This window comes from Achroia grisella, unplaced genomic scaffold, assembly GCF_030625045.1.
Source record: "Achroia grisella isolate CSIRO2021 unplaced genomic scaffold, CSIRO_AGI_Agris_v1 utg1186, whole genome shotgun sequence".
In the NCBI taxonomy this organism is placed as follows: domain Eukaryota; kingdom Metazoa; phylum Arthropoda; class Insecta; order Lepidoptera; family Pyralidae; genus Achroia; species Achroia grisella.
Genome location: NW_026712592.1, coordinates 1,131,762 through 1,146,776, shown reverse-complemented (window position 1 = coordinate 1,146,776; position 15,015 = coordinate 1,131,762). Strand labels below are relative to the sequence as shown.

At 28.6% G+C, this 15,015-nt stretch overlaps 1 protein-coding gene across 1 annotated transcript; it reads left to right on the top strand.

The window, feature by feature from the left end:
- Nucleotides 1–870: 870 nt before the first annotated feature.
- Nucleotides 871–11,592, top strand: LOC131854425 (odorant receptor 46a-like). The gene is made up of 9 exons (XM_059205542.1): nt 871–1,112; nt 4,205–4,416; nt 5,308–5,423; nt 6,466–6,541; nt 6,927–7,071; nt 8,123–8,222; nt 8,536–8,649; nt 9,360–9,515; nt 11,542–11,592. The coding sequence occupies exons 1-9, from the start codon at nt 871–873 to the stop codon at nt 11,590–11,592; spliced, it is 1,212 nt and encodes a 403-aa protein (XP_059061525.1).
- The last annotated feature ends 3,423 nt before the right edge of the window (nt 11,593–15,015 follow it).

Genomic DNA, 15,015 nt, shown 5'->3' with positions numbered 1-15,015 from the left:
AACTATGTAAGTGGGATAAACCGTAATAAAATGTACCCTTTTTTATTTCTTTATTAGCGAGTTTTGTGTACTAAGGCATATTGTTCGTAGTTATTATTTTCAGTTTTGTATAGAAGAAAAAAAATTACACTTCCGTACTTTCTATCTCTATGTAAATCTCTTTTTAACGATTTTAATTACAAGAAAAAAAATCACAAACATATTGACCTAATAATTAAGTGGTAACTGTCGACCATATACATACAAGACCATCACTACGAATATCACGTTATCACATACAAATTATGTGAGACGCTTGTCACTGCTAAAGCACAAAAATGTCATGTTACTTATCCTGTAGGTAATTTAATTGCTTTTTCTCACCCTGTAACCGAAACACAGCTTACAAATCAAACTACTTGGCAGCTAAAATAAAGGTTACTTAAGTAGTAATGGAGACGACTTTTTACATTCTAGGTCGGTTATATTCTAGCTCGGTAAATGTAATATCAGCTTTACTTAGATAAATAAGATGAGGTTATCGTATAAAGTTGTATCATATTATAATGTACTTATTGTACTAAAAACATTATAAATATGTATATACACAAATACTTGACATGGACTGTAGAGTTTATTTGGGTTTATAAGATTATAATAGATATACTGATGATATCTAAAGAGTATAAAAAAATCATACAAATGTAAAATTAATGTACAGAATCCCTTAGTTCCTATGAAAAGTGTAATTTACTATACTAGATTAAGCTTAATTTCTTTCTTAATTATTCGCATGAATAATTTAATTTGCGGTCTACTTCGTTTTCGTTGAAACACCATTTAAATATAGTCTGAAATCGTAAAGTCTTCAATTGTTCCAGTTGCCTCAAAATGAAATCAACTGCGGCGGTTTATCTATACCAATATATCTCTCTTCATGTTGGTACGCTAAAGTTCTTTGACATTTGGCTTTATAAGCCAAAGTCGATTTTATCTTTCAAGTTTTGGTTTTATTGGTTTAAGCAGGTTATTGTTGGTATACTTATCTACATAATACCTACAACCGGACAAATTATATATTTGATAGAAATTTGCGTGTCTGGAAATGCTGGCATTCAAGATATAGCTGCAATGTAAGTATTTGTTCTATTGTTGGCGTTGTGCGTTCAGTTGATGTAACGCCCGCCCAAAGATCGTCACCTTCAAGCGATTTCGTAGGTAGTGTTCCATTGTGTTTGATTGTTATTAGGACTATATATATTTATACATATGTATATGTACATCTAGGAAATATCTAATATCATTTGTTTGTGGCAGAAATGACAATTCACTTTGAACAATCTTCAGTTCTCAAGGAATTTTTATTGCTGTGTTACTTTTATTATGATGCATATACGTATGTATATTCTAGGAAAAGTATTCTAACCATAACTATAAAAATATTATGAAACACTAAAGGATAATCTAACAAAATCAATATATGGAATTATTTACTTGAATATAGGGATAAAATATGATTCCTATCCGATTGTAACTCGTTTAACTAGGAAATGCGGTCGGTATTTTCCCAATTTTTAGAAATATACATTCAATAAAATATTGTAAATAATATACCATTTCTACTGACGTGACCCAATATCCTGATTCCCCTTTGAAATATTTCAATAACAGATTTCACATGGACACTATATATAGTGACCAACATTCAAAAACGGTTTAAAACTACATATCTATAATAAAATTTCTTTTATTCTGCATATGTATATAACACTAGAGAATTCTATTAAAAAGCTGTCTGTGTTAGTATGCCTGTCTCACTATATTTCCGCCAATAAGCTTGGCTGTGTTCAAGAATGATACAATTATAAGGTGTAAGATTCAAATACAACACTTTATTTTAATTATCGCACACGACGTATATTTTCAGATGTCCGCGTTGTTATCATTTTCCATCTGATTGACGGCGGGTTTTACAATTGTTGTTATAAAAATAAGGAAATTAATATATTATGACTTATAAATAGTATCGTAATTTATTTAAAAAAGTAATCGAACCTTCGATCTACTTATCGCTATGTGCACAGCAATATCTTATAGTACTGTAATGACTTAGACATACTCAGCTGAGCCGCACACAAAGAACAAATAAAGTACATTAAAAGTGTTTTACAAAAATATATTCCAAATATGTAGGGATAAGTCTGCAGAAATCAACACAAATTAAAATTAAAGACCATTTAAAACAAAAAATAAGTCCTGAGAGACTTCCTCAATTAAATTACACACAACAGTTATAATTTTCTTTTACGTGAAGTTAAACTGTAGCGCTATAAGACCTGCTAAACGCTCACTTTTTATAAATTAAATGCAAACGTGAAAAAGTGCAGACAAGCGATAAAAAAGAGGAGAAGTACCGTCGACAGAAACCGAGATAGATTCAGGTTGATTTTTATGGAATCACTCCGGTATTCTTATTAAGCTAGCAGATTTTCCTGTTCTTGGAAGTACCTTCAAAACTACTTTTTATTTTTATCTATCCTGTGGATTTTTAGGTATTGTATTATTTTTATCTACTAGAAATTCTTTCCACTCTCCATTTTTATTGCGTCCAACATATTTTAATTACAAAATTTTAATTAGAATACTTTCATTCAATACATTTTTAACCTCGGCTTCTTGTTGGGTCCAACATTTCTTATTAACCGAAATGTGATGAAGAGATGTTGTTTTGTAATGTACAGGATACTACTTTCAAAGATTACAAATTAAAATTAACCTTCTTCAATAGTATGTGATGAGTTCTAAGACCTTATATTGGTAAAGGCAATTCGGTATTTGGTTATTCAGTAAATAAGTGTTAAATACTGGACAAGGTATAATGATATTGATGATAAAAGAAACTTATTGATATTCACATAATTCCCATTAAAACGAAAAAAAGCACCATTTTGCGTTTTGGTCGATTATAAGTCTATGAAAATAATAATTAATTATACAACTTTCTTATTTATGTGTGAATAACTCAATTTAATCCGTTAAAATTAATTGTATATCTTCTTATATTTTAATTATAATTGAATATGATCTTACATATAGATCTGTTTAATAGACTTTAATTTTCTGTAAGATCCGGTTAAATGCCATAAATTCTTTACAGAGTATTAAGAAAGTTTTTGAGTACTTATCCTTTTTGTGATGTAATAATTACCCATTTAATAAAATTATACAGTTTTTAACTACTCATATATTACAAAATTTATTTAAAAATGTACATATGTTACATGCATGCATAAAATTTATGTGTTTTACATGGTTTACTTTTATTCTAAGAAATCTAATCTAAAGCAGTTTTATATAACAAATCTGAACACAACTTAATTTAAAACTTACGTGCTTATCAATAGATATTACATTAATGTAACACAGTTCATAATAGCGAACTCACTTATTAGACACGTTTAATAAGATTGGACTGATTGGGCTCAATCAATTCAATATTAACACGAATCATGATTATTAATTGACAACCCCGATACTGAGACACGTGCAAATAGAGCAATGTAATTAGTTAGATGATTACAAATCAATAACTGTAATTCTAATATTTCATTGAACCAAACTCAATTAGAATCAATATTATATTCGATATCAATACTTGTACAAAGTATTTTTACTCGTACAAGTACGTGCAAAATATAAGATTATTTCACTGAATAAGTAGGTATAAGCCAAGTTCAATACATATTTAACAACCGCAATTTAATAAATGTAATGCATGCAAATGGTATTAATTCTCTTTTTAATTATAATCATAAAATAAATGCGAATAAAGGGATAATGGGAAGACGTATATTTATGTGCAAATATGTACGAAATGTGAAAATAAGAAACTGGAACTACACAGATACATCTAGACTGGTATACCTACATATATAGTATTACGAAATTTCTATACAAACTGTCCAAATATTTAGAAATATCTTAAAACAGCAATACATATTCATGTAGAGTAGCGGTATGGATAAAAATATACAATTACACACCTATATTTAAGGACTGATATATTAACATTACTGATGATTACAATGTCACATACAAAGTAAACTTGATGATATCGGTTAGATTGTTCAAACAATAACCAAAGTCTATAGTACTGTTACATATATATATATTATATATTTTATGACTGGCAAAAAGCAGTAAGCACTTGCTATCTACGTTTCAGAGTAAACCTAGTTTCAACAGAAATGCTGGCGACATATAAACTTATCCATTTTCACTTCCATCGGAATGCAGTCAGGCAGTTGTTAAATGAGCTCAATAATAATGAGTTCCACTGTTTCGATGGAAGCCATAAAAAGATTATAGATAAAGGTATAAAATTCTCAAGGAGATTGTTTACTGCGTTTATGATTAGCGCTGCCTGTGATGTTTTTGGTACGTAACTTTATATCTCTTTATGTTTTCTTCTATATCTACTAGAGCCTGTTTTTAAACCTATTTCTTAGTATATAATCTTAGATTACGGTTAAAGGTATTTATTATTTGTAATTATTTAAAGCTCAATTAATTGTATGCTGCTTTTATATCGTATCTTGCTACATTATCATATATATGGATAACATAACTAACATATTATAATTTAATTTATCATTGAGACACTTTATATGCGATAGTGCTTCTGGAATTGAATATTATATTAATCCAGGAAATATTTAACAAACGTTTCAAATATTTAACTAAACTATTTGTTTTGTTTTAGTAGCTTGTTTAAAAAGTAGAACTATAAATTAAAATGGATTGTTATTGTTATTTAAATTTATTTGTAAATGAAATAAAATTCCAAATTAAAGTAAATAAAAGAAAGAGAGAGAGAGAAAGTAATAATTTACTACATATATGAATTGAAATTTAATATTGTTAATATATAATGAAATAAATTAATACTGGGTTTAAAAACAACTTAATAACTTTATTGCATTTGATATGCTTGATAGATGGAAAAACGGCTTGTTTTGAGAAATAGTTTCATTAGTGTATATAATATTAAGTAACATATAATAAAATTTTTGACAATATATATAATTCTTATTAAAACGGCGATTGAGGGAGTAGTGATTTGCTGGAGCCACAAACAAACTCCTCCTGACTACTACCGGTGGTATTCACTGATCATGACTCCGTAAACTATTTCAATAAATGATTAATAATTTAATTTCAGTTTCATAATTGACTTTGGCTTCTATGCGATATATTGCAAAGGACTTCCCTCATTGAACTTTTTAATAGAATTATCTTTAAACAATGAAATGCGTTTTTTTATTTCAGTTCACGTTATAGTGGTGCCAGGATTAAAAGGATTTAAATATCTACCGTTGAAAATGGACCTTGTTTTTTTTGATATCACAGATAGTAAATATTTTAATTATATTTGTGCTTATCAGGTACATAATTTATTTATTAATAAAAGTTATAATTAGGCATAATGCTGACTTTATATAAAATAGTATTTAATGTATATGGTTTGTGGTATTTCATTATATTAAATAAAATAATATGATAAATATAGGTATATCAACAATGCGACTGAAATCGATCGAAAATGTAGTATAAAAGTAGAATAACGTAGTTATAAATATGAAAATATCTATATCTATACATTGCTAAAAATAAGTCAAAGAGATAACAATGAACAGCTTTATCCTTAATTAACAAGCAACATCAATATTATCTGATTTTAATAAAGTGGGCAGATTTAAGTAAAGAGCACTGAGAAAGTAGCTACCAGAATATTATAAAGTTTCTTCTCCGTCGGGAAAAAAGTTTGCCTCCAAAGGGATCGTGTTGGGATACCATAAAATAAGGCAAGTTGTCTTAGAGATGGATAGTGAAACTTTCTTTGTCCGAACAATAAGATTACTCTTATCATTAATGGAGATCAGTAGGGGGATCTAATCAGAGGCAAACAGTGGATGGGAAAAAATGTAGTTATAATCTGAACATTATGGACATTTTAAAACTTATTGAGTACAAGGTGATGTATTTTAAGTTAAAACGACTTCATAGATTATGTAGAAGTACTAAAGACTATATAAATATAAAAGTAAGGGTAGTAAAGATCATATCAATGTATTATTTCCTCTATAATTAGTGTTTCTACTATAATCATCAAACGACAACCTTGGTTCGACGTATTAATATTTCGACATATTTAATATATTATGTACTTAGTGATTATTTTATATTTTGTCAATTAGTATTTTACGTCTTTGTGCATTCTCATTAAAATAAGTTTGATAACTGACCAATGTAATTGTGTATCTACTTTCTTATTTTTGTTGCTAATATTACTGTGTCTTGTGTGCGTATGCCTTTAACGTAAATAAAAATTTATCTAACCTTGTATATTTTTGTGATAAATAAATTTTTAAATATTATTATTTTTCTTGACAGAAACACAAATTTAATAATAACTATATTTTTTAGATCTTGTACAAACCAATGATGGTGAGCACTTACATGAGCCTCCAGGCTCTGCCGTGGGCGTTCATGATATTTGCGAGTGAGTTAATTTTACAGAATTTAGATTAGAGAATTTTTATTAACATCCAAAAAAAATACATTTATTTCACATATCTAATTGTAATGTAGGTATGCTAATGGAAACATCCAAGGTATATATATACATATATATAATTTACTTAAATAATAAAAAATCAATGAAATATTTGTATACGTGTCCACTAAAACACATTATTCTTATATGACGCATTAATACTTAGATTAAAAGCTAATGCGTCTTTTATGATATTGAAATTATACCGAGTAATCCCGAAGGATGATGAAACTGTTTCAAAATTTCTTACCTTGACTATTATTACCTATCTTTGCTATAAATTATAATTAATTTATAGCAAAGATAGGTTAGCGCTATTCGTTTGTTTCAGTCAATCAGTTGGATATTTTAATTAAAAAATTACAAAATATTGAAGATCTTGTTAAAGAGACAAAACAATTAACAGGCTTGAATGATGAAGAGGCTTTCAAAAGTGTATTCAAAGATTGTATACTCCATTACTTCGCCATTTTGAGGTACAGTTTTTATACTTTTTTATACATATATAGTAGGTGGTAGCATATTATTACAATATACGTGTAACTCTTACTTAATTCACTATACTTCGCTGCACTATATATTAACAATTTGATTAGCTACTACATGATATATTGAAAGTATAGAATAGTCAAATCAGTCTAAATCTGCTTACTGAACTCTTCTATTTTCTTATTGTTTCCATATTTCAACATGCACGTACATGCAAACTTTAATTAAAGTGGCATGTTCTTCTTCATATATTAATAATCTTAAAACTGCAATTCCCTCCAATACATTTACAATAAATTACTCGAATCCATAACCGTGCATTAATTATGTTAAGTGATTTCTGCGAACTGAAATATTATGCGACAGAAATATCAAATGTGAATTTTGGTAAAGCCGTTTTGGAGAGGAAAACCTTTTACATGATACAACGTAATTTGTTATAAATCATTAGATTATTTTGTGTTATATATCGTTTTGGTAATTAGTCTAAGTCGATAAACAAATCATGGGCCATTATAGAAAGGAAATTTAATTTAATTTTACGTTGAAATCCTACTTAGAAATATTAATAATAATATAAGTCCCATATACAACCACGCACATATAATAAATGGTATCTATACAGAAGAAGATTAAAACTCGTGAGAATAACATGTTTTGCAATGAATATGATGTTATCATATCCTTACTAATATCACAGATAACATAATATTACATCTAATATTATATTGTAGTTATATATTGAAGCTATGGCCACGTGAATTAGTAATAAATAGTAATTTATGTTTATACTATAATTCATTTATCTATAGACTTGAATAACCAAAACTGTTTGTACAGGTAAAAATGTACGTATGTAAATGCAGAATCTAGGGTTTTCTATTAATTATGTAAAATCTAATCTAATTTTACATAATTAATAGAAAATCCTAATCTAATCTAATTATGTAAATATTAATTTTTGTTACCCTATTTCAAAGTGTAACGAAGAATATTAATAAATAGGTTAAAAAATCAATAATTTAAATTATGTTTCAGGAACATAAAAATATTGCAGAAGGCACTCGGGGGACAATTATCGTCTACATTATTCATAAGCGTAATCATTCTTTGTAATACAGCTGTTCAGATATTTTCAGTGAGTAGCATTAAGATGTATTAACAATTTGATAGCTATTCCTATTTTTTTCTAACTATAATGGTAAACAAGCTGATTGCCTACATGATAGCAATGATAACAATCCGTAAGTGGTAACCGTCGCCTTCATACATAAACAGCACTACGAACATCAGTTTAATATATGACGCCCTTGATACCTTTTGTGGCCTGCCATTATTGACATTAAGATCCAAATCCTATAATTTTATAACCTCTAATCTAGAAGTAAATAAAATTAAGTTATATATTTTTAGACATAATGTATTATTTAACTCCTAAATATTGTTTTCAGATTGAATCCCCACACAAAAATATTACCGAAGTATTTTGGGTCTTAACTTACCTATTTATTTTTGTCTTAAATCTCTTTTTAGACTGTTATTTCGGGAACGAAATTACTGTAAAGGTATTATCATGTTTTTTCTTTTCTGTCCATTACTTATGTCTATTCTATCCATTATTTCGTCGAATATATGATCATGGGCTTCAAGTTTGTGTTACAAAAATAAAATACAAATTTGAGCCACTAATCGTAGTTAGTTTCTAAATAGATTAACTGAAAAAAACCTTATCGTACGTATTATATATCCTTTATGTATATGTTTAACCAATTATGAATATAAATGGCAACTATGATTAATTACTATAAAATTTTAGTACATATATTTACGTGTCGCTATAAAATGACTTCACTTTAATCTCAATGTAGATTAATTCGTTTTATTAGCGAAAAGCTATAAACAGAGACGTATTTTATTTGTTGAGGTAAAAGATAGTATGTATCCTCCTCATGATACAATTTACCTTCACGTATTTTTATTAAGATTAGTTTAGATATGCAGTCGAGAAAAGATAACAAATACAAAACCATACTCACTTTCAAATTTATAATATTATTTTGGATATAGTATAATGGTTTGGAACCGCAATGTCACCAAAACAAACAATAATCAATTATATCACTTCTTATAGATTATTTCATGATACGAGTACCGCCCTCGTGACGTATTATATTAAATTTCATAAAAGTCGTTTCGATTCGATAAAGAATCAAACATACATTCTCTAATATTGCGATGAATAGTGTATTGTCTGGATTATCACACAATATTTCAGAGTTCCTACTTATCAACGGCGATATATAATAGTCCTTGGTTGAAGCTATCAAAGGGTGTAAAGAAAAACATAGCGATATTTATATTTATTGCACAGCAGCCTGTCACATTAAGGGCGGCGAATCTCGCACCAGTTTCAGTAGCAACTTTCACCACGGTGAGAATCTATTATTTACTGTTATTTATGTACCTATTCCCTACTTGTAAATAAAACTAGAAGAATTTTGTATCTTGCCTGGGAATACTATATCTTACCTACATTTGTTATGTAGAATAAACAGTATCTCTAAATATTATGGTAAATATATATTCTAACTACCTAAGGAGTGCATAGCGTGAAACAACTACTTTCTTTCACGCTATATATACTCTGCGACCTTTACAACACTAACTGTTACCTGCGGCTTTTTGTGTTATCGCATATCTTTAAAACAAAGGATAGCCTATGTTCGTGCTCGTGATACAGTCTATCTTCAAACAAATTAAAATTACTAATTGATTTAAATCTGACTGGGTTAGGTTTGACATAAGCAATACCAAAGACCGAGTCAGAATGAATGAATGTACATGATTACATATATACATTATATTATATACTATATTAACTGAAAACATTTTGTTCTAATTCGCAAAGGTTAAACCAAGGTAAAAGCTAAATAGTAGGTATTTTACATGTGAAATTAAGTTTGTTTATTCGTTACATTTTGATGCCTCAGCGACTAAAGTAACCGTCATGAAGTTTGGTATATATGAAATATTTAGCTGGTTTAGAGTACGCGGTATTTACCCATAGTAACAAGAGAGAAGCTCTCCAAATCAATTTTAAACCCGTTTTGATGACAAAAAAATCTTAACAAAATAGAACAAGAAAATTTAAATTTAATAATATCAAAGATAAATTACTTAAATACTATTAAACTCAGACTCAAAATTATTTATACTCTTTTGCACTATTTTTTATCACTATTCGGCTAGATACTTCAGTTGAGAAGATTTGGTAAGAAACTCAACTGGTACATTGCTATCATTAAGTACACCATAATTTCACTGTTTTATTGACTTTTCTATCGAAACATATCTTATTTATCATTCTACAGTGATGTGTTTGGCTTAAACAGATGAAACAGAGGCAATTATTCAAAGTCTATCTACGTAAAATACCTACAGAGATCTTTGCTATTGATATGTAACAAATATACTTGTATACAGTAGTAAATTGTAAAACAGATTATATATCTTAGTATTCTCAATTTTTATATTACATACTTGTTTAGTGTCTGTAGACGCATATCATTAATAAATTATTCAAGCTTCATACCTCTTGGGAACAGGTGTGCCCTCTTTGACCTAAGGTAAACTTGATTCGGCAACTGGCCCGATTTAACCCTTTGTACCAACAGTTTAATCTCTGCTAAGTATTCGTAACTTCAATGAACTTGATATTTGTAAGCAATATAAGTACCTTTATCTGAAATTCATAGAGGCTAAAAGATTGCAATAATCACGACTCTTTTCTCTGAAATAGTAATCAGATTCAGTAAGGATTCGCATATTATATTAGTAAATATTCGAAATCTTGTACGAACTTCTAAAATGAATGTAATAACATTAATTGTAATGGACGATAATGTAATGGTGCACTCACATGCACCACTGTCGGGGCATCAATGGCTGATAATAAGATGAGCAAGTGACAAGTAATTCAACACGATAATTTCCCGACCACAGGACCACGTAAAAGTCAACTTTACATGATACATTACTAGTAATGGTAAGGTAATGGTAAACCCCGTTACTAACAATCCCTTTCTCACCCAATATAATTAAATATTTTATAGATATTGTATAAATACAAAAGATTTAGATTACATAATAAAGATAAATTTACAAACTTAAGTTTATAAGCAATTCTGTTAATACTGTTACACGTTGTTTAAGAAACCCGGCAAGTTACAAAATTATTACTTATATCCAAATTAATCGAGTGAAAGATTACACGTGTTTCACTTCTAAATCTGTATAGGAGTAGGTATATATATTATTTTCTCAGTAATTCCCTTTACAAATTCTAGATAGAAATGAAATAATCGTAAACAGTAATTTTGTAAAACAAGTCTATATTATGATTGAATATAAATGTTATTTACAAATACAAAGGATTTTTATACCCACTTTATTTTCAGGTCATGAACTGGACATACAAAGCGTTTGCTGTAATGAATCAAATGAAATAATTTTAACAACGTAATGAATAATAAATTTGTGTGTTAATTTCATTGTAATTGTATATGCTTTATGTTTAGATGCTAAAATAAATCGTATAGTATAAAATAGAATGGCCTTATTTTGAAATACATATTCAGTCCGCAAAATTTGTTTACATGCAGTAATTAAAAAATTTAATGATATAAATGAACGAAAATATGTGTAAAAACTAGAATCATTTGATATTTCCTCTCCTTCTTCTTAAATCGTACACTCTTGATAGAGTGGTCTTAATAATACTTGCTAATCTCTGCCTATTCCGTAACAATTGTAGCTTGAGAATAAACTACTTTTCACGTAAGTAATCCACTAACAAATTATTGCAGTAATCTCTATATACTAAGGCACTATCTAAGCGGAAGTCAAGCTACTTCACCCTCGAAAAATTTCTTATCTACTTTCGTGAAGGCAATTTCCAAAAAACCTTTCTTAGTGGATGCTTTCCTCATGGTGTTGAAATTGTATATAACTATTTATTTTCTTTTTGTGTGTTTACATTGTGGAAGACATATAATAAATGCAGTGGTTTGAGCTTAAATTAATACTAGTCTCAATCTTCCAAAGGTTGACTGTAAAATGTGATCTGCGTAGTAACTTAATCTCACCACTCACCAAACAGTTTAATAAATAACCTACGTTAAGGTTGTAAGGTGCGATAATAGCAATTGTATATAAGAGGAATGATTGTTATCTTATTATTTTAGATTGGTAACGTTTCAGTGGTATCGGAGGTTTTTACATGATAACGTGGAGCACCACGTTACGTTGCCTATTATAATTAGGTAGATCATCACCTTGTTTGCATTCCAAATCCATAAAAAATATAATTATTTGTGTTATTATTGTATGTCTACCCTGTGTTAAATGTTAAATTGTTAATATGCGCGGTAATAGACTTACGGTACTGAGTGTCAAATATTAATTTGATTTAATCTATTTATAGTGGTCAATCTATAATATGATTTTACGAATACAACTTTATAGAGTTGAGTTCTGATGTCTGCTCTCTGTTAATTTATAGATTTGACAAGCATGTATGAAAAATAATGACGAAGTCAATGATACATTCTTAAAAGTAAATACTATCTAATTGATCGATGAAAACAATTCAGTTTCATTTTTTTGGGACGAACACTAAATATGAAGTGTTATCAATGTATCTGAGAAAAATAGATTAGAATAGTTTTTACTAAAAAATCAATTACTTAATTGCTCAATTGCTATAATGTCTAAACAAATTATTCACACGCACGTACAGTCACAAAATATAATATTCGAAAAAGAAATACAAAACAATAGAAAACAAGAAGGTTTAGATTATTTATCTACAATCAGTTTATCTGTGTTCAAGCACACAATTGAATTTGTGGTGTTTGAAATGTCACAACCATGCATTAAAATTAACAACCTGGTAAACAAGGCCGCAATGAGTATCCAGTTGCATATGTGTTAGTAACAATATTCTCGACTTATTATTAGCATAAATCATAGTAATGGTATTATGTACCATAATGATATTTTCTCATCTACGCTACTAAATTTGATACTAAAACCAAACGGATGCCATATATTCTAAATATAAGATAAGATGTTATGTATTTTGTATTTTATACTTGTAGTTTCAATAAGCAGTATTCTTATATATAAAATTCTCGTGTCACAATGTTAGTACACCTCTGAAACGGCTTAATTGATTTTTTTAATTTTATAGTATATCCATATTCAATAGGTCTGAGAATCGGCTATTACCTATTTTTCATATCCCTAAATAATGAAGGTTGTCCAGCCCTAATTTCTTTTTATAATGTGGCATGACAAATACATATAATCCTAGTCTTTCACTCTTCTATTATAAACCCCTACTTTTTAATAGCGATTTTGATTTATATTGCAAAACAACGTTTGCAGGGTGAGCTAGTATAATTATAACTTATTAAAGCGTATTTACGTGACTGTTGTAAAATGATAGTATGAACTATCAATTTCTAGAATGTTTCCTGAATTTACTCATAGTCTTGACAAATTAATTAAAAGGCACTTACTGTGCTTTTCTTCTTAAAATTGAAGTATTCAGACATCTACAAAAAGAACATAAAATAAGAAAAGAAGCTGACACCAGAAATTTGTCTGAGTGAACAAACAGCTATATCAATTTTGATAGTGTGCGCTTGGTCGAACAATCCAATTTGCACCGTTCAATTCATTACAGATATGCAAGAACAATCTATCATGCTCTGCACTATAAAATTTTAGTTAGAGAGAAGTTTCGTTAGTTGATGTTAGTTGTAGGAAGAGAACGAAACTCAAAACGAGCTGACGACGCTCGCCGCCAATTCAATTTCTGTGTTCAGATTCAGATTGTCGCAAATACGAAATATGTAATAATCTGTTACTATATATTACTGTTGTGGTATTTCAGCTGCTACCAGCTTTCAGAAATATGCCTGTTTATCTCAAGTTTGACAATTTTAAGCGGTTCATAAATCTTTGATACAATAATGTGTTAGTTTTGCATTGCCGTGGAGCAAAAGGGATGAGGTAGACAGCATTCCTGTGGCATTAATTAATCTTATCGTTTGTGATACTAATTACCTATATCAACAACGTAATTATAAAATTTCATTCTTTCATATTCTTTTCATTGATGGTATTATGGTATTACTATTATAATTAATATCATCATAATTCTTTCAAAGTATGTATACTATACATCTAATCAAATTAAATACAATTTTGATTATAAAAACTAATAATTGAAAACATTATTTTTGTAAAAGTATGTCTGTCCATCTGTATCGTCTTCACAATTAAACGGTTGAACGTATATTACTAATATAGTTTACGAGGAACCATACGTAACACCTGAACAGATATGAATGAGGCATTAAGATAGACTATCTCAGGGACGGATATAGATACTTTTCGCAATAAAAGCAGACAAAGTCGTTGTAAACGACTAGTTAAAATATTTATTAGGAAACTAAATTTGTATAAATTAAAATAGCAACATCTTCGAAGTGTTACTGTTGGAATCATGCATATTATGTTGACAACAGACGTTTCGATTCACACTAGTTGAACACTTCAGGTATCAAAGAATAAAACGTCTTGAAACTATGGGCTATGTAGGTAAGAATGTGTACCTAAGACAGCTTACAAGGAATATAAAAGCGAAATTTAGATAAATAACTATTTTTATATCTTAAGGAATGTTTGATAAACAAATAATATTAAAACAAAATACCGAGGTAGGTTTTAAAACAGTCATTCGTCAACACCTTAGTTTCGCCTACTAAGAAACTTCCTTTGTAAACTGTGTTGGGTGAAGAGAGTAAACAGTATAATATTATGATATAAATGCATCATGTTCATAATATCTAAGTTCCCCCTTA